The sequence below is a fragment of the Oreochromis aureus genome, unplaced genomic scaffold (assembly GCF_013358895.1).
Source record: "Oreochromis aureus strain Israel breed Guangdong unplaced genomic scaffold, ZZ_aureus HiC_scaffold_60, whole genome shotgun sequence".
NCBI lineage: Eukaryota > Metazoa > Chordata > Actinopteri > Cichliformes > Cichlidae > Oreochromis > Oreochromis aureus.
This window is the reverse complement of record NW_024108958.1, coordinates 36224-63152: the sequence shown is the minus strand read 5'-3', so window position 1 is coordinate 63152 and position 26929 is coordinate 36224. Positions and strand designations below refer to the sequence as shown.

General features: G+C 38.1%; 1 protein-coding gene across 5 annotated transcripts in view; it reads left to right on the top strand.

Moving 5' to 3' along the window:
* The window catches only part of celf1 (cugbp, Elav-like family member 1), a 150271-nt gene extending 124766 nt beyond the window's left edge, over positions 1-25505 (top strand). For 2 of the 5 annotated variants that reach the window (XM_039607851.1, XM_039607852.1), the window contains exons 6-13: positions 4449-4528; positions 4765-4926; positions 5016-5085; positions 5276-5398; positions 6921-7037; positions 7502-7687; positions 17257-17400; positions 17575-20871. In XM_039607851.1, coding sequence (XP_039463785.1) covers positions 4449-4528; positions 4765-4926; positions 5016-5085; positions 5276-5398; positions 6921-7037; positions 7502-7687; positions 17257-17400; positions 17575-17702 — 1010 coding nt within the window. In that variant the 3' untranslated portion in view covers positions 17703-20871. Of the gene's footprint in view, positions 1-4448; positions 4529-4764; positions 4927-5015; positions 5086-5275; positions 5399-6920; positions 7038-7501; positions 7688-17256; positions 17401-17574; positions 20872-24731 lie in introns of those variants that run through there. The other 3 variants (XM_039607849.1, XM_039607848.1, XM_039607850.1) reach the window with 3 other exon arrangements.
* Positions 25506-26929: the final 1424 nt, after the last annotated feature.

Genomic DNA, 26929 nt, shown 5'->3' with positions numbered 1-26929 from the left:
AGAAAAAACTATACAGTCTACACACACAACTCCTATTACTGAATTCACTATTAAACTCTGTTGGGTTATAGTGACGAAGCGTAGAATTGAAGAAGACTGCAAACTGTTGATTTGGCCTGCATATTCTCAAAAATTCTGAAGTAGCCAATGGGATAGTACATTTTTAGGATGGGTTAATAAAGGAATTATGGCAATGTGCACATTAATAGATGGGAAAATATTCAAATCTTTTTACAAACCACAGAGACAGTTTGGACTGGATAAATCAGACTTGTTTAGGTATGTCCAATTAAGACACTTTTATAATACAGAAATCAGGAAGAAGGCCCTGAGGGAACGTAGCCAGATAACAGAAATAATATCAGGTGCGTATAAAAATCTTCCATCGAAAATTTTATCAAAATTATATAATGGTCTGCGAAATTTGAAACATTATATATTAAACAAAAGTAGGAATCTGAATTACATCTTGAGTTGTCAGAGGATGATTGGCGATCCATATGTCTTTCACAGCATAATTCCACTAGCTCTAGACAATGAAGAGAATATGGTTGGAAAAATGTAATTAGGTTTTTTTATCACTCTTTATATCAAAAGCAAGCAGCTGAAAACACCCCAACAATGCTGGAGACTATGTGGAGCCTGGGACGCCAATCTTTCTCATGTGTTTTGGAAGTGCAAAAATGTCAAATCTCATTGGGAAAGTATTGGGGTAACAATGAAGAAAGTATTTGGGTATGATGTGCCATGCGAGGCACGAGTACTGTATTTTAGACTATTTGGAAAATGTAAGAAAGGAGGAATGTTACTTGTTTAAAATTATGTTGCTGACGAGCAAAAAGGTAATAACAAGAAACTGGCTGAAAAGTGACTACTTAAAATTGAAAAAAATGGACTGATGTAATAGAGGAAATATAATGGAGAAAATGACCTACTCTTTGAGATTGAAAACTGACAAATTCCAAAAACATTGGACAAAATGGATATCCTACAAGACCTACCCAACCCCATAAGGCACGGACCCTTCTTCGCTGGAATGGTTTCTCGAATTCGAACTGCTTCTGTTTTTGAACATTTGAGGCGCAGGTGGATGGCTGGACTCTGAGAGACTGGGGCTTTGTGCTTTTCGCATCTGCGGTCAAAGTTGCTTTGACTGTAGGTGGAACTGGACCTGTCTGGGAGAGGACTAGACAACGGGTTCCGTCTGGCTGTCTTTCTGTGGATGTGAGGGGCGGGGTGGATGGTGATGGTGGGAATGGGGCCGACTGGACATTACTTTGGGCATACCCTGGCTGGCAGGAGTTCCTCCCTGAGAATTGAGTGTTTTGAATGAAATTGGTTACAGGGTCTTGTCATGGGCTTGGGAGTTTGAGGGAGTCCTACTGACTTTTGGGAATTCTTGGGTGTGTAATTTTGTTTGTCGGAAGAGTATTTAGACAGATGTTGGGTTTCCCCGGATCTGGCTGCGACAGTTATGTTTACATATGTGTTGTTTTGCCTCTCTGAGAATGAGATAAGGGAATTCTGTGAGATATCTGAATATGATGTGTGATCTGGCAACATAATGTGTAATCTGCCTTTTTTTAATTTTTTTTTGCCCCACAGATTCTTTCATTTTGTTCATTCTGTTCCTTTTGTGTTCCCTCTCTTTTTCTTTTATTTTTGTTTGTATGTTCTATAAACTTGGAAAAAGTACAAAATAAAAAGTATATAAAAAAAAATTGACAGATTTTTTGAGCACAATGTACCACATAAAATCATTTTGAGGTCAGTAAAAGCACAACCAGAATTCATACATAAGGCACACCGGATTATAAGGCGCACTGTCGATTTTTTTGAGAAAATAAAAGGATTTTAAGTGCGCTTTATAGTGCGGAAAATACGGTACATTGGAGGTCAAGTAAAGCTAATTGGTTTCTGAAATCCTGATTTGTAGCCTTGAGATGAGCGTTTCCACCGTTGCAAAAAACCAAGGAAGGGCAGCTCTGACTATGAAACCATGTGCTCATTAGCTAATGACTTGTGACTGACAATGCGTTAGGCCAAACTGTTCAGTTCTACAGATAATCTGCAATTTCGAAACATGATCTGAGCAAAACTTAAACAATAGACTCAATTTGTTTTATTCAGTATCACCCAGAACAAATGACTGAGCCCATTTACTCATGACCAAAGTGTTTACAAAGGTCAAGATAGAAAACTGTTTTCCCATAGACTTCTGTAGGACCGGAAGTCTTTTTGTAGTCATGACTATCACAATCTGGTGACCCTCAGATACAAAGCAGGCTTGTGGCACTTCCAAATTGGCTTAATTTATTTGACCCCAAAGCTAGGCCCAACTTTTTTTTTTTTTTTTTTTCCCCCCGTCTTTGACTTATTGCTATCCAGAATAATGGTTTGCTTTTTGCAGTGTGATGCTGTTTCGACCAAAAGCACAGTGTTGTTGTGATTAGCGCTGTCGACTCGCAGCAAAAATGACCTGGGTTTGAATCTTCTGGTTAGTTGTGCCCTTTCTGTTTACTAGTTGCATGGCCTGGTTCTTCCCGCAGTTGGGGCTTTAAATTCCTGTAGGTCTTAATGAATGCTTGTCTTTCTCTGTATTAGCCAGTCCAATCCACTGTTCTGGGGTGTACCTCACCTGTCACCTTATAACAGTTGGCCTGGGCTCCAGCCTCAAACAAGCTGTGAAAGTTTGACACAGGACCCGATAGCCCTTTGACTGGAGATCAATCAAAATGAAGCTTCATCATGTATGGAAAAAGGCTCATGTATGCCAGATAACACAAGAACTGGGATGGGTCACATGGAGTGTAACTCCATCAGACTCAATCCAAACCCCAAAATTTCGGTTCAATTGTCAATATGATATGTAAGAGGTCAGGAGAGGTAAAATCATCCAGGTCTTGGCAATATAAAGAGCTCGTAAAGGGCTGCAGGTCAGTCAGTCGTGTTGAGAATCTTGTCAACAGTAGGGAATTATGATCACATTAAAAAAAAAAAAAAAGAAGGAAATTTTGATTCAACATGCAATACCATCTGGAAACCTATGAGAACAGCTTCCCTTTTCAGCAGGACAGGGATCCCAAACACAACACCAATGGATTAAGATTATACCCATATACAAAAACACACAGCGGAACACTATCTGTCATTGATTGGCCGCCCCAGAGCCCAGACTTCAGCATTATTGAAGCAGTAAGAGAAGAACAGCCTTGAATATCCTTCAAGAAGCCTGGAGAACTATTCCTGAAGAAAGTACTGTAAGAAAGTATAAGAGAGCTGAATAAGACAATTTAGACTGACTTGAGGAATAAAGGTGGTCATAGTCCTACTAACTTAAAAACATGTTAAAATGTTTGTATTAAATGTATTGAAACATATGCAAATAAAAAGAATAGGGATGGCACGGTATTGTAAATGCCTGGTATGGGCTAAAACCAGTTGGTCGCAAGCCAAAATGTGGAAGCTCTGTGCAATTGCAAACCAAGCAGTTCTATATGTCCAGAGGTTTATAGACAACTAAACTGGGATGATGTAAAAAGTGACTAAGATTAAAGACTGATCTTATCACCAGAAGATGCCCTCAAGAGCTGAAAGCCCATACTTTTTTTATTGCAGGTTTGATTCTAAAGAGACAACATTGATTATCAATTCAGTAAAATGCCCTGCTCTTTAACAGCTTTAAAGAACCATGATAGAAGTGAAGAAAAATGTTGTTTCGAATACCACAAAAATTTTAGAAGGCGAAAAATACTATAAATAAGGATAATTTACATCATGGAGATCTGTTCTTAAACCATGTTTAGTGTCAAAAAGTGATGTGACTGGGTTAGTTGGTCCCTGCTAATAGACTTACATTACTTAGGTGAGCTAACTAGTCACAGAACCCAGTGGAACACAAGGACACTACAACTAAAAAGCAGCCTAAGGTATCACTTTTGTACTTTAAAAAAAGAAATAAAAGATACACTGTCCACTTTCACTGTCTGTTTCAATGCAGTTCTTTCATTATTTGGTTAGCTGCACTGAAATAGGAAAATCTAACTGTAGCCTTAATGTTAGAATCTCTAGATTAGCCCCTAACCCTAACTCTTGCACCGGTGGTTCACCAGATCTGCAACCCTTAATTCTGTTTGGTTTTTTTCTTCCCCTGTCGGGTCAGGTGTACAGACTGAGCGGTACAATCGGCTGGAAAAGCAGATGTCCACAAGATATAATCATCACTATTTTATCCAATGCCAGGAACTGATGACCTACTGGTTGAATTGTATAGTTTTTACAGATAAATTACTTTTCCCCTCTTGAAAATGAATAATGAATCTTAATCAAAACCAAGTTCTCCCTCTCACACCAGTAAACTGGAAAAGTGTATCAAGAATTTCGTTAAAAATAATTGTGGTCTTACTGAAAGGTTAACAAAATTGATATATTTAGTTTCTTTTTTGCAGGTTGTGCGTTTGTGACATTCACAGCCAGACAAATGGCCCAGTCCGCTATCAAGTCCATGCATCAGTCCCAGACCATGGAGGTAAAGTTCACACTAAAAAACAAATTTGATTTTGTCTGTGATTTTGATTTTAGAATATCTGCATTCTGTTGTTTCCACTGGAAAAATAGTTTCAAGGTTTCCCAGTATATTATTATTAAAAGCAAGAGATTTTTTTTAACTATTCGGTTACGTTACTTGGAATTTGAAAGTTGCAGTTTAATAGTTTTAACCAGTAACCTGTCATGAGCACAATGTTTTCCTGTGTTTGTGTTCAGGGTTGTTCATCGCCAGTTGTAGTGAAATTTGCAGACACTCAGAAGGACAAGGAGCAGAAGCGTATGGCTCAACAGCTGCAGCAACAGATGCAACAACTTAGTGCTGCTTCCATGTGGGGTAATCTCACTGGACTCAACAGTTTAGGCCCACAGTACTTAGCAGTAAGTGTATATTTATCCAAAATGTAACAGCCATTAGAAAACAAATTGACAAATTTAAATGTTATCTTCCATTTTTCTTCTTGCTTTAGCTCTACTTACAGTTGCTGCATCAGTCTGCCTCCACAGGGAATGCACTCAATAACCTGCACCCTGTTTCAGGTACTTATACACACATCCAAAAAATGTAAAGCTATATTACTGGCTACATAATAATCTCATTCAATTATTTTGAGTTTAGATTCATCCCTTTGTTTATTGAGGAAGTTGAATTCGGTTATACAGCCTTATATCTGTATAACCGATGATCTCTGTTGGGGAACTTGAACTTGCCTATTCATGTGTCTGTCAGGTCTTAATGCTATGCAGAACCTCGCTGCTTTAGCAGTAGCAGCAACTGCTACACAGGCCACACCTACAGGTTCTAGCGCCATGACGACATCTACTAGCCCACTAAGTGCGTTAACAAGCTCAGGTAAAAACCAAGAGTCTGTACTACTAAACTTAGAACAAAACTAAGGAAATTTATGTTTGGTTGATTTCTTTGTTGTGACAATGAATGTTGGAAATGAATCGTATATCACTGGAAAGCCTGTTTATGGTGCCACCTTTGTAAGAAAAATGTATTTGTGGGTTGAGCAGCAGAGGTTGACCTGTGTCCACTGTAAAACTTAGTGAACACAGGTGAAAGAATATTGACTAACTGGGTAAAACAATACTATGGATCCATCACTGGATGGCTATAAATGCATACTTTCACATAATTTAAAACTTTATATGCTCTTGGACCTGAAATTACATATCAGGCCATCTCTAGTATAATGTAAAATACTGAACACCAGGATTTAAACTGTATATTAAACACATTTGCTTTACAGCAAATTCATTTCTGTTCCACTACTGGCCTAATGCAAGAACTGCTCAATTAGGTAAGGAGATACAATAGTCCAGCAGTCCAAACACAACTCAAGAAGTACAGTGTTTGAGCATTGTATAGTATAGTATTGTGTAGTATTAGAGAACTGGAGCCAATGACCTTCACCTAAACCCAGTAAAATTTGGTAAGATTTTATCTGTGAAGGTTCTCAGTCATCCAGGTCATCGTAGTCTAAGGAGCTTGGAAAGATGCCTTTTTTTCTTTCCAAGCTCCTTTGACTTGATAAGATTATTTTTGGGCTTTTGAGCAATAAAATTCAACAAAGGTGTGTGCAAACTTAAGTAAAACAAATACTGATTTAAAATATTTTATTACAATCGTGATGATTTGTTTTGGTGAAACACCAAAACTACTTAGGTTAATGCCATTTTCATATGCTTGAAAAGCAGGCAACAAGTATACTGTATATGAAACACTTTGTCATGTGACAAAAACCAAAACCAAAAAAAGCAAGACTAAAAAAAAACCAAAAAACAAAACCTTTATTACAGCAAGTGGTTTGTTTAACACTAGAATTGGCAATGGGCTTATTTGGACCCCTTTGCATTTTAAAATGTAGCTGTCGATATAAAACTCTACCTAATTTCATGACTTTTCCAAAAATAGAAGTAGGTCATTATACACTTATTGCGTGCAGGGAATAAAAAGAAAAAAGCATTGTGACAATTTATTTCCTCCAAGGGTGTAATTTTGACCTAATGGAAATTATTGTAAAATGCCTGGCTGCCTGGAAACATGTATGTTTACACACATGATGATATTAAATCTACCATAACATGAACCAGAGCTGGCTAGATGTGATTCATAGGTAAATATATAGCGGACTGTAGTAATGAAATCATTTAAATTGCTTGTAAGACTAATAAAAATTAAACTAATAAAAACTAATAAAACCCTTAAAACATAAATCCTGTCTTTGTCAAATCTTCCTTGTGATTAGATTTGTGAAATTACTTTTAATTTTGATATTTTCAGTTCTTATTCATAGTACTTTTAATGACAATGCAAGGTAAATTGTTCATTTCCCTTATTATATAATTAAAAGTAAATTTTTCCCAAGCAGGCTCCTCCCCCACCTCCGGTGGCAACTCCTCGGTGAACCCCATGGCTTCTTTAGGGGCCCTGCAGTCTCTGGCTGCTAGTGCCGGAGCTGGCCTCAACATAGGTTCCTTGGCAGGTAAAAACTCTTATCTGCATAGGCTGAAATATAGATTAATTTGAGGCAGTACGTCTGATATAAATCTTCATTTTCAGGATTTGCTTGTCTGTGCTTTTTGTTTTCATAGGTTAATTCTGCCTGTAATCTGGCTTGTAACTGTTTTAGAATGATCACTGCCTGCTGAATTGGATTGTACTTGAAAAGGACTAACTGTAAATAAGTTCTAAGTGCGATGGCTCTGTGGTTCCTTCTTCAGAAGTAACCTGAGCAACCCGAGTGTCTAAGTGTTGCATGAATTAAGTTATTAAAAATAATTTAATGGGGGAATGGGTGGGGGGGGGACTCATTAATTACCATTGTAAAACCAAAAGGGGGAAAAACAGTGACACAGCCTTTTGGCCTACTTTCTGATTCTTAGTCTACTGAAGTTGGTACCACTGTGAACTTTTATAGCTTTTTTTTTCTTCTTGCAACTGATGCAGGCATGGCAGCACTTAATGGCAGTCTTGGCTCTGGAAGTCTTTCTAATGGCTCAGGAAATACAATGGAGTCACTGAGCCAGGCCTACTCTGGCATTCAGCAATACGCTGCCGCCGCCCTCCCTAGCCTCTACAACCAGACCATGCTATCCCAGCAGAATGTTTCAGCTGCAGGCAGCCAAAAGGAAGGTGAGTTTTGTTAGCTGGGAGTAGATCTAACGCAATGACTAATGACTGAAGTGGACACTTATTAAAGACGTTTATACAGAGGTCCAGTGTGTAACTATTAAAAAACCCGAATGCAGCACTACTGTATTAGCATTTTTTTATGTATTTTCTATTTAATTCAGTTTTATTCAGCTTTTGCTTGGTCAGTAATAAACCTCATGAGTTGTTGGCTGTTTTTTCAATTAGGTCATACCTATATTCCTTTGATGAAATGCATAAACCTACCCTCAGTTTTCTCACAATTTAACATAACTCAGATGATTCATGGATGATTTTTGTTTTAATTTAACACTTTTTCTTGTTTGTTTTTAATACTATTATGTAATTAAAAATATTTGTTGACAAATCTAATTCCTTTATCCTTTTGAAGTAATTAAAGATGTAACTGTAAACAAGTAAACTAGCTGCAGAGATGTCACCATGCATCACCATTGTCCCTCTGTGTACCTACAAACAGTTAGCAACATTATCAACATGGACTTATAATAGAAATTACTTGGAAAAACAATTATCTGACACTGCTTCTCAGGCCCAGGCAAGCCTCTTTGTCTTATGCTGACTTCTTAGCAATGGCTTTTTTGCTGCAAGCTCGAAGTCTTCTCTTCACAGTTAAAAGTGAGACTTGCTTACTACGACCACTATTAAGCTGTGCTTGAAGCTGTTGTCCTGTGAGCCACCTATCATGCAAGCTGTTAACTCTCAGAAACTTGTCCTCTGATTCAGTTGTGGCTTTCGGTCTGCCAGACCTCTTCCAGTCAAAGTTTCTTCCTTTTGATTGTGAAGGAAATTGTATTCACTGACACTTTGACTTTCTTTGAAATTTCTCTGTAGGAAAGATCTACATTTTAAGTGTTATAATGGTCTGTCTCTCTTGTGTTCTTAATTGCCTTTTTTTGTAGCAACACACTACTTTCTGTTGTACACAGTGTTGGGAAGGTTACTTTGAAAAGGTAATTAATTATAGTTACTAGTTACTTCAAAAAAGTAACTGAGTTAGTAACTGAGTTACAATATTCTAAAAGTAACTAATCAAAAGTAACTATTGCATTGCTTAAAAAAAAAATGTTTAACCCTCTGGGGTCCAGGGTATAATTCGCCATTTTTAACTACTTTTGATTTTACCTCTACATTTCACCTTTAAAAGCTACTTTGCCTTGTTTGGTATCATCCTTTTCAGCACAACCTCACGTGTCTGAATTTACAGTTATGTTTTTATTTTGACATACTGTATTAACACAATTGATCTAAAATCAGACAAAAAACATAAAATCAGAGTAAAAAAAGTTATATTTTTTACTGTAACAACCACAAACATGTTTACTGAATCATATTTTGTAACTTTAAATGCAAATATAAATTGTCAACTTTAAAATCCTATGTACAAGTTTTGCAAACAACAAAGTTATTTGCAGCCATTTACCTTTTACCCTTTTTTTAAAATAACCATTTCAAACTATTTGTATAACAATCAGGTGTTCTGCATTCAATAAGATGCCACACAAATTATTTGTGCCACTCCAAAAAAAAAAAATTTCTGTCCACTATACAGGGAGTGCAGAATTATTAGGCAAATGAGTATTTTGTCCACATCATCCTCTTCATGCATGTTGTCTTACTCCAAGCTGTATAGGCTCGAAAGCCTACTACCAATTAAGCATATTAGGTGATGTGCATCTCTGTAATGAGAAGGGGTGTGGTCTAATGACATCAACACCCTATATCAGGTGTGCATAATTATTAGGCAACTTCCTTTCCTTTGGCAAAATGGGTCAAAAGAAGGACTTGACAGGCTCAGAAAAGTCAAAAATAGTGAAATATCTTGCAGAGGGATGCAGCAGTCTTAAAATTGCAAAGCTTCTGAAGCGTGATCATCGAACAATCAAGCGTTTCATTCAAAATAGTCAACAGGGTCGCAAGAAGCGTGTGGAAAAACCAAGGCGCAAAATAACTGCCCATGAACTGAGAAAAGTCAAGCGTGCAGCTGCCAAGATGCCACTTGCCACCAGTTTGGCCATATTTCAGAGCTGCAACATCACTGGAGTGCCCAAAAGCACAAGGTGTGCAATACTCAGAGACATGACCAAGGTAAGAAAGGCTGAAAGACAACCACCACTGAACAAGACACACAAGCTGAAACGTCAAGACTGGGCCAAGAAATATCTCAAGACTGATTTTTCTAAGGTTTTATGGACTGATGAAATGAGAGTGAGTCTTGATGGGCCAGATGGATGGGCCCGTGGCTGGATTGGTAAAGGGCAGAGAGCTCCAGTCCGACTCAGACGCCAGCAAGGTGGAGGTGGAGTACTGGTTTGGGCTGGTATCATCAAAGATGAGCTTGTGGGGCCTTTTCAGGTTGAGGATGGAGTCAAGCTCAACTCCCAGTCCTACTGCCAGTTTCTGGAATACACCTTCTTCAAGCAGTGGTACAGGAAGAAGTCTGCATCCTTCAAGAAAAACATGATTTTCATGCAGGACAATGCTCCATCACGCGCGTCCAAGTACTCCACAGCGTGGCTGGCAAGAAAGGGTATAAAAGAAGAAAAACTAATGACATGGCCTCCTTGTTCACCTGATCTGATCCCCATTGAGAACCTGTGGTCCATCATCAAATGTGAGATTTACAAGGAGGGAAAACAGTACACCTCTCTGAACAGTGTCTGGGAGGCTGTGGTTGCTGCTGCACGCAATGTTGATGGTGAACAGATCAAAACACTGACAGAATCCATGGATGGCAGGCTTTTGAGTGTCCTTGCAAAGAAAGGTGGCTATATTGGTGATTTGTTTTTGTTTTTGTTTTTGAATGTCAGAAATGTATATTTGTGAATGTGGAGACGTTATATTGGTTTCACTGGTAAAAATAAATAATTGAAATGGGTATATATTTGTTTTTTGTTAAGTTGCCTAATAATTATGCACAGTAATAGTCACCTGCACACAGATATCCCCTAAAATAGCTAAAACTAAAAACAAACTAAAAACTACTTCCAAAAACATTCAGCTTTGATATTAATGAGTTTTTCGGGTTCATTGAGAACATGGTTGTTGTTCAATAATAAAATTATTCCTCAAAAATACAACTTGCCTAATAATTCTGCACTCCCTGTAAAGGAGAACATCACAGCCTGATACCTGCAGGCCTGAAAGCAGCAGGTGTATCCCTCTCCTGTTTTTTTTACCTGAAGACGCCTCATTGTTCTGACACACAACACAAAACTATCCACAACACCACACACTAGAGAAGACAACACATTAACTACACACTCCAAACACGCTAAACGTCACAAATCCCTCACATCTCAAAACTCGCTCTCTCTCTTTTTCTGCTCTTTCTTTCTTTCTCCCTCTCTCTCTCTCTCTCTCGCCATCACTCCTTAAACTTCCCCCTCTTCCTAAACAACCAAATGTCATGCTGCCATATCATTTTTTGATTGGTCGACATGGTGCATTTTTTCACCAACACGAACGGGCTGGGTTTTTTTGTTTTGTTTTTTTATGTTTTGGTCATAACCAGAGAGTGCTTGCTAGCACTGTCCTTAGACAGTAAACGTGACAAAAGTATTCAGGAAAAAACACAGCATATATATTGTTTATCATGACTCTGGTTTTACGTGGCCTATCAACACAATTTAAAAACTGGTATATATCACCTTGTTGCTTTGTCATCTTGAAGTGGTCATGTGATTCGCTTACCATGACAACTTTATTCTTCCTCAGTCAAACAGCAGCACTCATGCAATCGTTATGCCCCCTTAGCTCCAGGTGTTGTGCCAAAAAATGATCGTCTGCCAGAAAGTGATTGCCGTCCGCGGGAGTGCGCACAGCTGCTTAAATCTGTAGCGCCCAGATTACTTACGTAGACAGCTACTTCCGTGCAACTGATATAAGATGCGGTAAGCTGAAGACAGCATCAACCGTTTGTTTGTTGAAAAATAGTAACGCGACCGCACCGCATTTTCTTGTTAGTAACGGTAACGGCGTTGTAACGATAGGAATAGTAATTCGTTAGATTACTCGTTACTGAAAAAAGTAACGCCATTACTTGTAAGGCCGTTATTCCCATCACTGGTTGTTCAACTGATGCTCACGAGGGTATCGTACCACAGTTTGTTCCAACACTGCTTTTATGCAGACAGAGGGGGTTGTAAGTAATCCAGAAAAGTTGGAACACCTGTAGGAATTAGCAGCACCAGGTTTCAAGGCTTGATCAACCTCCATTGCTGCAGAACAGCTTCAAATTGTTATCCCATTTTGTGTTCCCTAAAAAAAGGCCTTTTTGTACAATTCTGAAATGTACATTACTTTTCAGTTATCTTTCAGTTTTGCACCATTTCAAGCTATTCACTGAACTTGAATGACTTGAACTGCAATAAATAGCTGGAAAAATTGGGGTGCTCCAAAACTTTTGACCGGTAGTGGATATGGACTGCTTAAACCTGTTTCAGTCCTTTTTCTGCTTTATGTGAGGTTTTCATTTGTTATAATGCAGCTGAATTCACAGTGTATTTGTTCTTATTAGTGTGAATGCTTGTAAAAGCATTCACAGTATTGTTGTTGTAATCTTTATTATTATTTTTATATCATCTTCCGTACGTTTTTTGAAGTCCTACTCCTTCAAAACCGTTCAACTTAGAAAAACCATTCAAACACCATTAGATTCCTCTTCTTTAGGACATGACTGCTTCTATTTTTCTCATTTTTAACATTTATATTTTTAATTTTATTCAACTTTTTTCAACAAAAATTTCCCATGTATTTCAATGGGGAGACCCTTCAAATCCTCATTCAACTTACTCATTTTTAAACTCTTACTACTTCCACATACGTTGACATAGAGCCACCATTCAAACTTTAAAACAAAGACAAGACATTCAACTATTCAACTTGTATTTATCTTTTCAATATCTATTATACTTTTTCTTCAGTTCCAGTTTAAGTTTCATCCTTTTTTTCAGCCATTTCAGAGTTTATAATGGGTGTGTATGGGACGGAATGTTGGGGCTAGAGCAGGGGTCGGCAACCCGCGGCTCCGGAGCCGCATGCGGCTCTTTAGTCCTTATACTGCGGCTCCGCGTGGTTTGGGAAAATAAATTAGAAGTATTTCGCTGAAGTGTATTTTATTTATGTTAGTTCTTTTAAACTTGTAGTTCTAAATTGGAAGATTATTGTGATATTGAAATATAAATATAAAATTATATTCTATTATTTTTCCTCGCTCAATATAAGCGTCACACTCATGGAAGCCGGTATTCCCTTGAAACACCGTGCATTTATCGAGACTTTCAACCCCAGGTAGGCCAATTATGGATCTTCGGATCCACATTATGTCAGCAGCTCCACCGTGAACTATGTTAGAGACAAACACTGCTCACGCCTCACAGACGACAGATGACAGCTTACAGTCCTGCGTAAACTGACTTCGCACAGCACCGATTAGCAGACACTGTGCGCAGAGGTTCAGGAGCAGAAGTCTCATTGTAAACACATCACGGCAGACCCGGCGATGTTTGCCGCGAAACAGCGCTTTTCAGCATCTCTTTATTGACCACTTTTCACACACGGTTGCTGTGCGCGATACAGCCGGCTGTAACCGCAGCTCACAGCCCGACACACACCACCAACAACAACAGCAGAGAGAGCACAGACTTTAAGGCGGCGAGGCGTGATTGCGGGTGCCGCTCAGGTGCGTCCGCCTCCCCTGCAGCGGCGCTGCAGACCACGCCCCCGCCGCACACATTAACCAGGTAAAATACATATTTAGGCAGAATTTTGCAAATATCTATTTTCAATTTTTCAGCAGCATAGAGCTTTTTACCAATTATTTTTTAAAAGTCAGGTCAAGGCTCCAAAAGCCCAAAGGAGATATAAGGGAGGCGGCTCACAACAGTTTTGTTTGCTACATGGATCGTTTAGTTCAGCTGGGTGTCTTTGCTTTTGTTATATTTCTTTAAGAGTTCAAAATGTGTTGATTACATAAATAAAATGTAATTTTCTCTGTAGCACTTCATGGATTTCATAAGCAGCACACCTTAGTTGTTCACACAAAGGTAAAAAACAATATATACAGTGTTATCTTCATTTTAGATGTCAAAAAGTATTTGCGGCTCCCAGTGTTTTCTTTTGCGTGGAAACCGGGTCCAAATGGCTCTTTGGGTGTAAAAGGTTGCAGACCCCTGGGCTAGAGTGAGACAGCTCAACTGCTAGAGTGAGAGGAGAGGGGGAATTAATCTTAAAATCTTTTCTGAAAACTGCTGTTGTGTCCGCAGCGTTTGCTCTACAGGTATGATTTTACCCTCAAAACATAGCCATCGCTGTCCTCTTTCATCCAATCTGTTTATTATTGTACTAGGTGTTATGGTTCTGTCATAAATGTCACCAATGCGCAGCCTCCACCCTCCAACTCCTCCATAGACTCCAATGTTAAAATGGCTCAGAAAGTTCCTTTGAAAATCAGAAGAGCAGGCTGCCTTTACACTGTCACCACGTCCATATAATAAACTCCACAGGCATGAAAACTGAGAATTTGGTAGACTGGACATTGCTGTCGCTCACGGTGAAAGAATTTTGTCAATACGACCTGTACTTTTCATTTGGGAACGATTTGTTTCGGGCTGACTTTTCTGTTCATTTTAAGCAGCAAAAGTGAGGTGCATGTCTGTGTGCGTGTGTATGGAGCCATTGGGTGCAGTCACTATAGCAACCAGGCTCCCACCTGCCTGCTTAACGAGCTCTCTCTCTCACTCTGCCAAGATTCATCTTAAACACTTCTCTTTCAACTGCTGCTGTGTCCACAGTGTTTGCTCTACAGCCATCATTTTACCCTCAAAACATCGCCATCGTTGTTCTCTTTCCAACAGTGTGTCTTTCAAAGGTCAGAGATGTAAACTTTCTAAACTGTATGAATCCAAGTGGAGGGATCACATTTTAGTCATTCAGTGATTCAAAGAATATGAACTTTTAATATTAATTCAGATGTTTTCTGACTCTAATTTTTTTTTTCATTTCTTAGGTTTTTCTAATTTACATTTAAAACATTTTCAACTATTTTCCAACTTCTGTGTGGATGTCAGCTTTTAGCAGTTCAGCACTTTTGTTTTCAGGCGAAGATTTCTGTATTTTTCATCTCATTCAAAATTTTTAACTCAAAATTCAGCAATTAATTCATTTCAGTGCATACATTCAGATTCAAGCATTCACACTGCAGTTTCTTCAGAAAATGCACTTTCTACTTATTATTATATGTTCCGTACGTTTTTTGTAGTCCTACTACTTCAAAACCGTTCAACTTAGAAAAACCATTCAAACACCGTTAGATTCCTCTTCTTTTGGACATGACTGCTTCTATTTTTCTCATTTTTAACATTTATATTTTTAATTTTATTCAACTTTTTTCAACAAAAATTTCCCATGTATTTCAATGGGGAGACCCTTCAAATCATCATTCAACTTACTCATTTTTAAACTCCTACTACTTCCACATACATTGACGTAGAGCCACCATTCAAACTTTAAAACAAAGACAAGACATTCAACTATTCAACTTGTATTCGTCTTTTCAATATCTATTATACTTTTTCTTCAGTTCCAGTTTAAGTTTCATGATGTTTTTTCAGCCGTTTCAGAGTTTATAATGGGTGTGTATGGGACGGAATGTTGGGGCTAGAGTGAGACAGCTCAACTGCTAGAGTGAGAGGAGCAAAAAAATTAATCTTAAAATCTTTTTTAAAACTGCTGCTGTGTCCGCGGCGTTCGCTCTACAGGTATGATTTTACCCTCAAAACGTAGCCATCGCTGTCCTCTTTCATCCAATGTGTTTACTATTGTAGTAGGTGTTATGGTTCTGTCATAAATGTCACCAATGCACAGCCTCCTCCCTCCAACTCTTCCATAGACTCTAATGGTAAAATGGCTCAGAAGGTTTGTTTTAAAATCAGAAGAACAGGCTGTCTTTACACTGTCACCACGTCCATATAATAAACTCCACAGGCATGAAAACTGAGAATTCAGTAGACTAGACATTGCTGTCGCTGACGGTGAAAGAATTTTGTCAATACGACTTGTATTTTTCATTTGGGAGCGATTTGTTTGGGGCTGACTTTTCTGTTCATTTTAAGCAGCAAAAGTGAGGTGCATGTCTGTGTGCGTGTGTATGGAGCCATTGGGTGCAGTCACTATAGCAACCAGGCTCCCACCTGCCTGCCTAACGAGCTCTCTCTCACTGTGCCAAAATTCATCTTAAACACTTCTCTTTCAACTGCTGCTGTGTCCACAGTGTTTGCTCTACAGCAGGGGTGCCCAATCCCAGTCCTCGAGAGCTACTGTCCTGCAGCTTTTAGATGCATCCCTACTCCAACACAGCTGAATCAAATAGTTGGATTACCAATTCGGCATGCCATCAAGTCTGGCAAAGGCCTGATAACGAGCCATTCATTTGATTCAGGTGTGCTGGAACAAGGACGCATCTAAAAGCTGCAGGGCAGTAGCTCTCGAGGACTGGGATTGGGCACCCCTGCTCTACAGCCATCATTTTACCCTCAAAATGTCACCATGGTTCTTCTCTTTCCAACACCATGTCTTTCAAAGCTCAGACATTTAAAATTTTAAAACTGTGTGGATTCAAGTGGAGGGATCACATTTTAGTCATTCAGTGATTCAAAGATTATGAACTTTCAATATTCATTCAGAGTTTTTCTGACTCTAAATAGTCTTGTCTCATTTTTTTAGGTTTTTCTAATTTACATTTAAAACATTTTCAGCTCTTTTCCAACTTCTTCTCTGTGGATGTCAGCTTTTAGCAGTTCAGCTTTTTTGTTTTCAGGTCCAAATTTCTCTATTTTTCATCTCATTCAACATTTTTAACTTAAAATTCAGCAATTAATTCATTTCAGCGCATACATTCAGATTCAAGCATTCACACTGCAGTTTCTTCAGAAAATGCACTTTCTAGTTTACAGATAATTTTCTACGTTGCCTGTTTTTTTTTGTTTTTTTGTTGTTGTTGTTGTTGGGTTTTTTTTGTTGTTTTTTAGGGGGTTTTTTGTGACATGGACTGGAATGACACTAAATATTGCAGTTCGTCAGTGTTAATGTTTACCAGTTTATTAGGAAGTTGCTGGGCTGCAGAAAAGTTTTGATATCATTTTTCTGTGTTATGGACACTGTCAAATAACACAAAATAAACAAAATCAGGTTGGCTGTGAGCTTGTCTCTGGAGATGTGCAGCCAGTGTTTGTGTTTTTAGAGGCAGTGCATATATGTTTTGTAAAACACAAGAATCTGTTAAAAAGCAGCTCTAAACCATATTATTAATGTGGTTGATGAACACTTTTAAGAATCTGTGCGCTCAGTTAACCGGGCTTTGCATGACTGGATTAAACAGTTTGTTACAGTCTGTCAATCAGATTTTTTTTTTTCTATGCATGAATACAAAAAATGTGACTCTATTTTTAAAAGCTACGTGAATTAATAAATAATGATAATCCTGTTAGACTATTACTGTGTTTTATACTTGTATAATGTTCTTTGTTTGGCAGGTCCAGAAGGCGCGAATTTGTTCATTTACCACCTGCCCCAGGAGTTTGGAGATCAGGATCTGCTCCAGATGTTTATGCCCTTTGGAAATGTAATCTCTGCAAAAGTCTTCATTGACAAACAGACTAATCTCAGCAAATGTTTTGGTGAGTTCATGTAAGTTATTTAATATATAAGCATTTTTCTATTTTGGTAATGTTGGGAAGATTTGGGTAAGGGGTGCCTAGATTTTTTATTTGCAATAATTGGTTTCTTTGGCACATTAAAAATACCTACTGCAAGCTGCCTTGAGCTGCTCTTAGTGTTTCTTTTTTCTCTAGGCTTTGTGAGCTACGACAACCCAGTGTCATCACAGGCAGCCATCCAGGCAATGAATGGTTTCCAGATTGGTATGAAAAGGCTGAAGGTGCAGCTGAAGCGCTCAAAGAATGACAGCAAGCCCTACTGAAGGTGCTGAGACACTACAGGCTTAGTTAGGCAGGGTGGTGTTATGGTAAGTGTAGTGTGAATAACCAGCTGAGACTGATGCACTCAGAAACTTGTCTGTGCACTACAGGGCTACTTCACTGCTCCTCGTGGTCATTAGAGGACATGTCAGGACAAAGACAGAGGTGAAGCTACATGACGAGTTTTGACACTAGCCTGGATTCTCCCTATGTTCTTTTGTGGTGCATGCACTTTTTCTTTTTAACAAAAAAGAGAAGCAGTTGTGTTTTAATTTAACTTAAGATAGTGTCAGTTTGCTGTGGTAGAAAGTAATACATACGAGTCATTTGTCAAGAAATGTTGCATACTGACTATCAGGTGCCAAATCTCTCTGTTGCCACTTCCTGTTCACTTCTTCTTCGACACATTTAATGTTAAAAAGCAGGCTGCAATTGGGAAAGACAAATCTGTTGTCTGTCAATAGCAACAGTTTTATGGTGAACACTAATTGAGAGGCCTCAAGGGGTGAGTGTAGCGTAATGTAGAAACCATGACTAAAGTACCAGTTATACTTGATATGGGATTATACTTCATTTATAATCAGTACATTTACCTGGTGATTAATAAAACATGTTGTAATGCAGTTGAGATGTAGATCAACCTGAGTGAAACGTCAGGGACCGAGCTGATGTGATCTATGAAGCTTAATTGTCAACTTTAACAAGCGATAACCCTAACTTTCACAATAAATCCAAAGTTGACTGACTTCTTTCAGTTGCTTAAAATTCTGTGCAATGTGAACATGATGGTTTTCATAACTACATTTTATTGTTTTAGTTTAGTTTTTTCACCAGCCCTCCCTTTTCGTGATAGCTATCAGCTAGCTGACCTCAAGGGCTAGAGACTTTCTATATATTGTGCAAGATTGACCTGGCAGCTCTCTTAACTTCCAGGAAATTGTGTTGTGTTTTTGTTTTTTTTATGTTTCGTCTTACATAGAGCTAGGAAGGAAGATAAATATTGAGATATATATTTTAATCATAATGCTTTTTCTATTTTCATAGAGATTTTATACTTTCTGTAAGTCTCGGGGAACTCTTATTGTCTAAATATTTATCTGATTGCACATTTTCTACATAATTTCCAATCTGCCACCTCACTTCATCTCTTGATGTGTGTCCTAGACTTGCCTGTTGAATGTTGTTTTGTTTTGCTGATGTGTACTACATGTCATTGTGGCACGAGCTGTATATGAAGGATCCATCCGATACTATTGCTAGAATATTAATAATAATTTAAAAATAATACCAGGGACACGTTCAAAACTGAATCATTTGCAGAGGGGCTACCATGCGAGTATTAATACATCCAGGGTACCCAGGTATTTCATCAGTGTTTAAAGTCTTTCAAGACAAGGAAGTTCGATATTAAAGGAAAAACATTTGTTTAGCATAGCTGGATCAGCTTTTCTGCTACATGTTATGCCCTAGAGAGTAACTGTTTGGGCACTTCCACATTTTTGTGTTCTCCGGGCTCTGTCCTTTAGGACTGTCATGTACTTTCTAATTGGACTAAGTATATATTATATTACTGAGTTCACAAATGAAAGTCTAAGACTTGGCATTTTAAAGTCATGCCTATTATTTGTAAATAATAAGGCAGAGAGCCTGAGGGACAAGAGTATGTGTTATTGTCAAAATACAAATGTATAAATAAAGTACATTGATGTATTATATGCATTTACATGGCTGCAGTTAACTATGTATTGAGAATGTAACCTATATTATAAAATAACATGACTAAGTGTACTAGTATTTACCGTTTCACTGTAAGAGCCTCATATCACTGGGCCTCATTTACTAGCTTTATGTGTGCACACATTAATGATTCTTTATTTTTGTACCTGATTTGTTCACACTCTGTGGACAAATGGCAAAGATCTCTGAGAAGCACTTTTTGCTTTCCCATCAATCTGGGAAAGGTTACAAAGACCATTTCAAACAATCTGAAGTCCATCATTGATTGGCTCATGTGATGAGTCACATGATTATTGGTGACTACTACAACCCTCTTAACTAGGGTTTAAATACCACCATTTGCTTTTAGAACTGAAGGAGCTTCTCAGGTGTGAGGTGAAACGTCTTCAAGAGGTCCAGTCACTTTCTTTCCAAGCTCCTTAGAATACCATGACCTAGATGACTAAGAACCTACAAAGACATATGGTTCACTGGTTTCATTAAAATAGTTTTTGAACAGCAATTTGAATCTATAGCAGTTAGGAGTATGGGCTTCTACAATCAGTTCATCCAGTGTTAGTTTAGCACTATGCAAATAATATTACCAGACTTTATATTTAAATTAGAAACTGAACTATCAGAAACAAGGTAGAACTGTAAGATAGAAAGCAAGATAACTAGTTTCTTCCAATAAAGGCATGGAAATCATGCCTAACTTGATCCAAATGTATAATTAATGTGGATATCACATCCACACAGCACAAAGAGACTTTAAAGCGACCACCGCAGTGATTCTACTTTAGAAACAGTTTGGTACCTGTTGAAGTTCAGCAGCGGCTGGCTTTGCCACAAATGACGACTCACTTTATCACTGTGCTGGGCTGTGGTCAGCATTTTACTCAGCTTTAACATAACCCCACTTAGTTTTAGATGTTGTCTGTGCAGATGCTTGTGAAGAGCCGAAGTTGTGTTCAAAGTATAATGTAGTTGTTTCTGTCCTGCAGCAGTCTCCACTTTACCACTGCGCTCTCGTACTTTAGTGCAAAAAAAATAAAAGTAATGTCCATGTCCACACTGGAGCTGTGCCACTATTTTCCTCCGACGACACATGAACTGAAATCAACTGATTTCAGTTGCAAGAGTGCAAGAGTTGATAAGCGGGATTGATAGGCAGGCAGACTAACGAAGGAATAAAACCACTAACTGTTAGTGGTGTGTGATACTGCATATTTTGGTATCGATCCCATACCAAGGAAATACGGGCCAGTATCGTTGATACCGATACCAATACTTTTCAATAAATAAGGTGGATACGTAATTGAATTGCTAAATCTCAATTAATTTTCTTGACTTCAAGTGTTTTTTTTGCGATGATCCTTTTTTATTATAAAATAGTTAAAACCCAGGACATAATTAGGACAAAGTTTATAATTAAATAGAAAATGCTAATAGAAAATGAATATTATCACTTTTTTTTTTTTTTAGAAAAATCTTTAATTAAAAAGTGATTGCAAACCAGTAAACAAATTAAAACAAACAAGTACTGTTGAGAAACTATAATACAAAAATTACAATTAAAATTCTCAACAACAAAAACAACAACTGGTGGAAATATAAATAATCTAAACAACTGAACAACCCCCAAAGCGTCTAACACACATCACGTGACGGTGCAACATCTAAACACAAAAGGGGGGAGTGGGAGCAAACTATGCCTGCTCTGCGCTGACACAGCTGCGGCAAGTCCAGCGACCTGGCTGTTTTGTCTTCGCTGAAACCACAGCATTGCAAACGAGCAGAACTTAAAGTAAAGAATCGATCTCATCAGGCTAGTATCGATCCGATACGGATGCCGACTTGGCATCGATACTAGGGGTGTGTATTGGCAAGAATCTGGCGATACAATATGTATCATAATACAGGGTAGACGATACGATACATTGCGATACTAAAAGCCAGACGATATTTGTGTTTAGTAGGACTGAATTTAATTAGGAAAACTCACAGTAAACAGTCCAAACTGTTAAATGCTTGACATGAAACATCTGAAACAAAAACACTCTCTCTAAGTTCAAAATGAATGGAGAAATTAACATCTGCCTTATCATGTCAAATAAACAAACAAAAACTACTTTACTGAAATATCAAGTATTTTTTTTAACATGAAAAAAGTAAGCATGTAACACTGAGGTCTTTCTAAGTACTATGATTGTAAAATACTTATCCAAAAACTGCTCTGTGGAGCATCAAAACAAAGCACTTTTTATGTGACCTTAACATAAACAAATATAAATCAAAAATGAAATTGCTTGAAGAATCCATCCAAGTAAACATTAACAAACAATGTAAAGTGCTATTAAAATAAAGTACAGCTCTGCAGTGTCCATCAATGGAACACTTTTAGTACAACCTGAAAAAAGGAATTTACTCATCTAAAAAAAAAGTGCTTATGAGACTCAACCAAAATGTCAAACATTCTCATATCAGAGATTTTACATGTTTAGTGTTTTCTCAGTGGCTATTGTTCAATTTCCAGATTTTTGTGCAGGAATACAAGCTGATCGACATGGTCAGCACTCAGGACACTTCTCTGTGCATTTACTATGTCTCCTGCAGAGGAGAAAACTCTCTCTGCAGAGACACTTGTTCCAGGAATGCATAGGAAACTCCTTGCTACTTTGGATAGGTGAGGGTATTCCTGTTCATGGTCCTTCCACCAACTGAGAGGATTTCCTGTGAGAGGCAAAGGGGTCTCATCTCTATACCTCTTGATCTCAGCTGCAGCAACATCATGTTCTGATTTTGGTGCAGTATTGTCACTAGTAGAGGCAAACGTAGCTCCGAGCAAGTCCACCAATGCACATGAGGTCCTCTGTCTCTTTAGGGGTCTCAGTCTCCTTATTCTCTTGCTGCTGAAAAATGTCAGAAAGTCAAAATTCAAATCCAAGATTCACCCTGTTTTTCACTAACATTTAATGACAAATGTCATCAATATGCGTTTTTTTTTAACTTTATTCACTTGCTTATAACTTCAGTTGAATTTTTCCAAATAAATTCATTTATTTACTTAAATTTTTTTCCTTCTTTATCACAGTCACCACAGTGTCCAACAGTCTGGAATAGGTCTCACTGGTCTCTGCTTCAGACAGGAAGGGCAGGTTCTTAAACCGAGGATCAACTGTTGATGCCATCCATAGTGTCTCCCTCTCATTTACATATCTCTTTCCCAGATCTTCTGCTATGGCAGTCTTAATGTCCCTTACTGTCGGTGTATCATCAACACTTTCTTGTGCACCCATCACAAGCTTGGCATGAAGAGGAGCAATGATGGACAGGGTTGGCATGCTCTCCTCTGACATCACCAGGGTGGCGTCCTTCATAGGCTTGAGTGCCCTGACAACTTCTTCTGCACATGTGATGTCAGACTCACTTAATGTGAAAATTTCTTTTTCACTCTTCCTAACTTCTGCAGAAAGCAGAGCTGCACAGATGGCTGGTTGCTGTTCTAAAAATCGTTCTATCATATCATAGGAGCTGTTCCATCTTGTAATTATGTCCGTGATCAATCTGTGAGCTGGTAGCTGAAGGAGGCACTGTTTCTGCTTCAACTGATTGCTGGCTGTGGTGCTGCGCCTGAAAAAGGCTGTTACACGTCGGATCCTCCCGAGAAGTCGCACCACGGATTGTATTTTCAGTGCTTTCTGTGAGGCGAGATTCAGACTGTGTGCAAAACATTGTATGTGCGTCATGCCTGCAAGTCTAGCTGCGAGAGCCATGTTTGGTGCATTATCGGTAACAACAACAAGGTCCTTTGTGTTCAATCCCCATTCAGCCACAGCGTCAGTTAGTAACGCTGCAATGTGCTCACCTGTGTGACTGTCATGCATGGCTGACATGAAGGTTCCACTGGTCCGTTATGTGATGTGCTGTAACAGTTACGTATGATTCAGTGGCTCTCGAAGTCCAAGCGTCACATGTCAAAGCAACTGTCTCTGCCGAGCTGAGGGAGTCCAGCACTGTCGCGTTGACTTCTTGGTACAACTTTGGCAGAGCGATATCCGTGATGTGTTGTCGGGAAGGAACGGTGTAACGGGGCTCCAGCGTTTTAATCATATTACGAAATCCTTTATTCTCCACAACACTCAGAGGGCGCATGTCTTTGCAAATAAAAACAAGTACTGACTGCGTTATTTTTGTTGCACGAGTTGAAGTTGCTGGTAGTTTCGAAAAGTTAACTTCTTCAATTGTCCGTTGAGCGGGGTCACCTCGTTTCGTTTTAAAATTAGCATTTGATGCTACGTCGCTATGGTGTCTAGACACGTGTGTTCGTAAATTTGTTGTGTTACCGGAATATTTGACTCTGGCGGTGCAGATTTTACAGACTGCATAGCTCATAGTCTTTACTGCCTTCTTTTGTCCTAAATCCAAAATAAGTCCACACATCAGCTTTGAAAGCTGCGGGGGCCGGCTGTATCCTCTCCTCTTCAGTCATCAGTTAGCTAGCACAATTGGCCACACATCCACTGTTCTACTTCGTTGGTTTTGGCAAACTAGATGCTTCTACAGTTATCGCGAGACCTTGTTTTTACGTCAAAGTAAAGGCGGTAAAAACTGCAAACCAGTGGCCGGAGTTTGAATTGCAACATACAAAAGTAAAAACAGTAAATGCATGTAATTTTTCATTTAAAAAAATCGATAACACTGATTTTGAATATCGATTCAGTATCATTGCACGAAATATCGCGATATTTCGCTGTATTGATATTTTTCTTACATCCCTAATCGATACAATCGATATTTGGATCGATCCGCCCACCACTACTAACTGTCTCAACAAACATTTGGTCTAAGTTTTTAAAGTAATGCAGATTTTCAGATTCGCTTAAATAAATGTTGAAAAATCATCAGTTCCACTTTCCAGTTAGCTGACTTTAAGAGACGATGTGTGCAACACATTACATCAGGTACTAAAATGTTAAAGATGAGGCTTAAAAAGATACTACCTCCGTGACACCCTCTGGTCTCCTTACATGATTAGCCGTGTTTGTTTGCATGTTGTCACTGATTTTGTGCTGGCACCCCATTTATAGCTGTTCTATATGTGTGAATCTGCTGTTGTCATCCACCTCAGTTTCCAGTAGCATGCTCATCATCCTCACTCTATCCCTGAAACTGACTACTGAGTTTTAGACTTTAGTAAAGCACCAAGATAAATGTGATTATTGTCACTTTCTTTTCTCTCTCCTGTCTGTGTTCCATTACTGTGTAACCAAGGTTTGTCTCCCTGTTGTGTATTTTTTATTTTTTTTTTCTAGATCTCTTCCTATTTGCCCTAGCATGTTGGTGTGGCGTCACAGCTCATCGTCCAGTCCTTGTCTACTGCGCTTCACTGGTGCTTCCAATTTCACATTTGACCTTGTAGTTGACGTTGATTGCCCAAGAGGTTTTGTTGTTTCCCATGTCCTATGTGCTGCCAAAATAGGCACTAGAAAGGTTGCCTCTGAGCATTTTTGAATGTTAAAATTTATTACAAGCAAAAAATTTTTTTATTTTTCTAGAATAAGTAAAATAACCACTCAATTAAAAACCAATTCAGTTTAATAAGAGTCTCAAGTTTGTTTTTATTGACTGCATAATGGAGCAATTTTTCCAGTGCCTCTCTTTTTTGGTTTTGTTAATGTTTTTTGTGGGAAAGCAGCTAATCTATCTTTAGATCATGTTGTATGTGAGTGCTAGTGTGTGCCTCGTCTACAAAAAAAAAAAAAAAAGTCAAAAAAAAAAAATTGGTGATCACATGTTGTTGTACTTGTGTAATTCCTTCTCCTCTGGAGTTCCCTTTTGAGTGATATGAGGAGGAAACATTTATAATTGTAAAAATGTTTTTTTCTTTTGACTTATTGTCTCAAAGCACATGATGCTTTACTCTTGTTTCTGCAGAGAAGTGGATATGGAGGAGAATATTTTGTCATACATGTTTTAGTTTTATTAACTACACTGAAATTTTTGAAAAAAAAGCAAGAAAAAAATGAATATGTTTGTTAAGTTTGCTAAGTTAAAAATAATAAACTTGTGCCAAATGTTTTGCGCAATCGGTATTCCTCCTTTGGACTTATTTGCTGGACTGGTTATTTTAAGTGTTTTTACCAAATGCAGTCCATAGACCCTACAGACACACATTTATATGGGCTGCATTCGTTTCCTTGACTAAGGGATCAGTATTGTTCCAGGTAGGGCTGGGCCATATTATACCTTTGCCGATAATACCGGTACAATGTTAGGCAATGATAAGAAAATGAAATATCGCGATAGAATATGAGTAAAACGCGCATGCGCAGTGCTTATGATTTTCAGACTATAAGGCTGTCTTAAATGCCTTTAACTTTCTCAATAATCGACAGTGCAATTTATAATCCGGTGCCCCTTATGTATTAATTCTCGTTCCGCTTACTTAAGCTACGAAGCCCCACCGCTTGATGGATTGTCAGAGCATTACAGCTACCGTAGTCAGGAGCCTCGCAGAGTAATATGTACTGTGCTTCAACATAATATTACCGTATTGTGTGTGTATAAGGACCCCAAAATGGCACCTGTTAAGAGACATGCTTATGAAGCGGATTTTAAACTCAAGGCTATCAGTCACGCAGTAGAACATGGGTACAGAGCAGCTGAGAGAGAATTCAGCATTAATGGATCAATGGTACAGAAATGGAGGAAGCAAGAACAATGAGTTGAGTAAAGTTAGACTTATCTGACTGTTTTGTTTTGCTTAATACGCCTTACAATCCCGTGCACCTTTTGGTGTGAAAAATACGTATTTGACTTATTTATTTGGCACACTGCAGTTTCATGTTGCAAAGCACCTCTTTTAAACTTTTGTGGATATTATACATGGTAATGCTCAGGATATGCCAGCCCATTTCCACTGGAAATGTCTTTTGGTTAAACTGTCAGCAAGGAATTAGCATTTGCACTCTTAAATTTTTATATAGCTTTAATGCACATAAAAAACAGCTGCTTGTTTAAGTGAACATAAATTGATGGGGGGTTTTTTGTACTAATAAAGTTGTGGAGTTGTAAAGTATTTTGTCTAGCATCAATAATATTGTCAGTTATATCGTTATCGCAAATTTTTACATTTATATTGCACTGTAAAACCTAATAAGTTCACAGAACTCAAAAGTTGTCATGTAACAGATTACACAACAATTTTTTAGTGATGTTTTTAAAAGTTTTAAGTTTAAAATAAAAATTACATTTGCAGTTGCCTTAAATTATCTCAATGTTAACTTATAAATGTTGACATTCCCCAACTTATAATTAGGGAGTAATAAACTCAAAATGTTCAATATTTTTCAACTTAATTGAGGTGGGAAATACACTCAAAAATGTTTACATATTGCAACTCATACACTGTGGGAAATAAAATCAAACTTTTGGATATTTTTTAAACTATAATGTGGGAAATATTCCCCTCGGGATGAATAAAGTATGATCAATCAAATAACACTTAAAA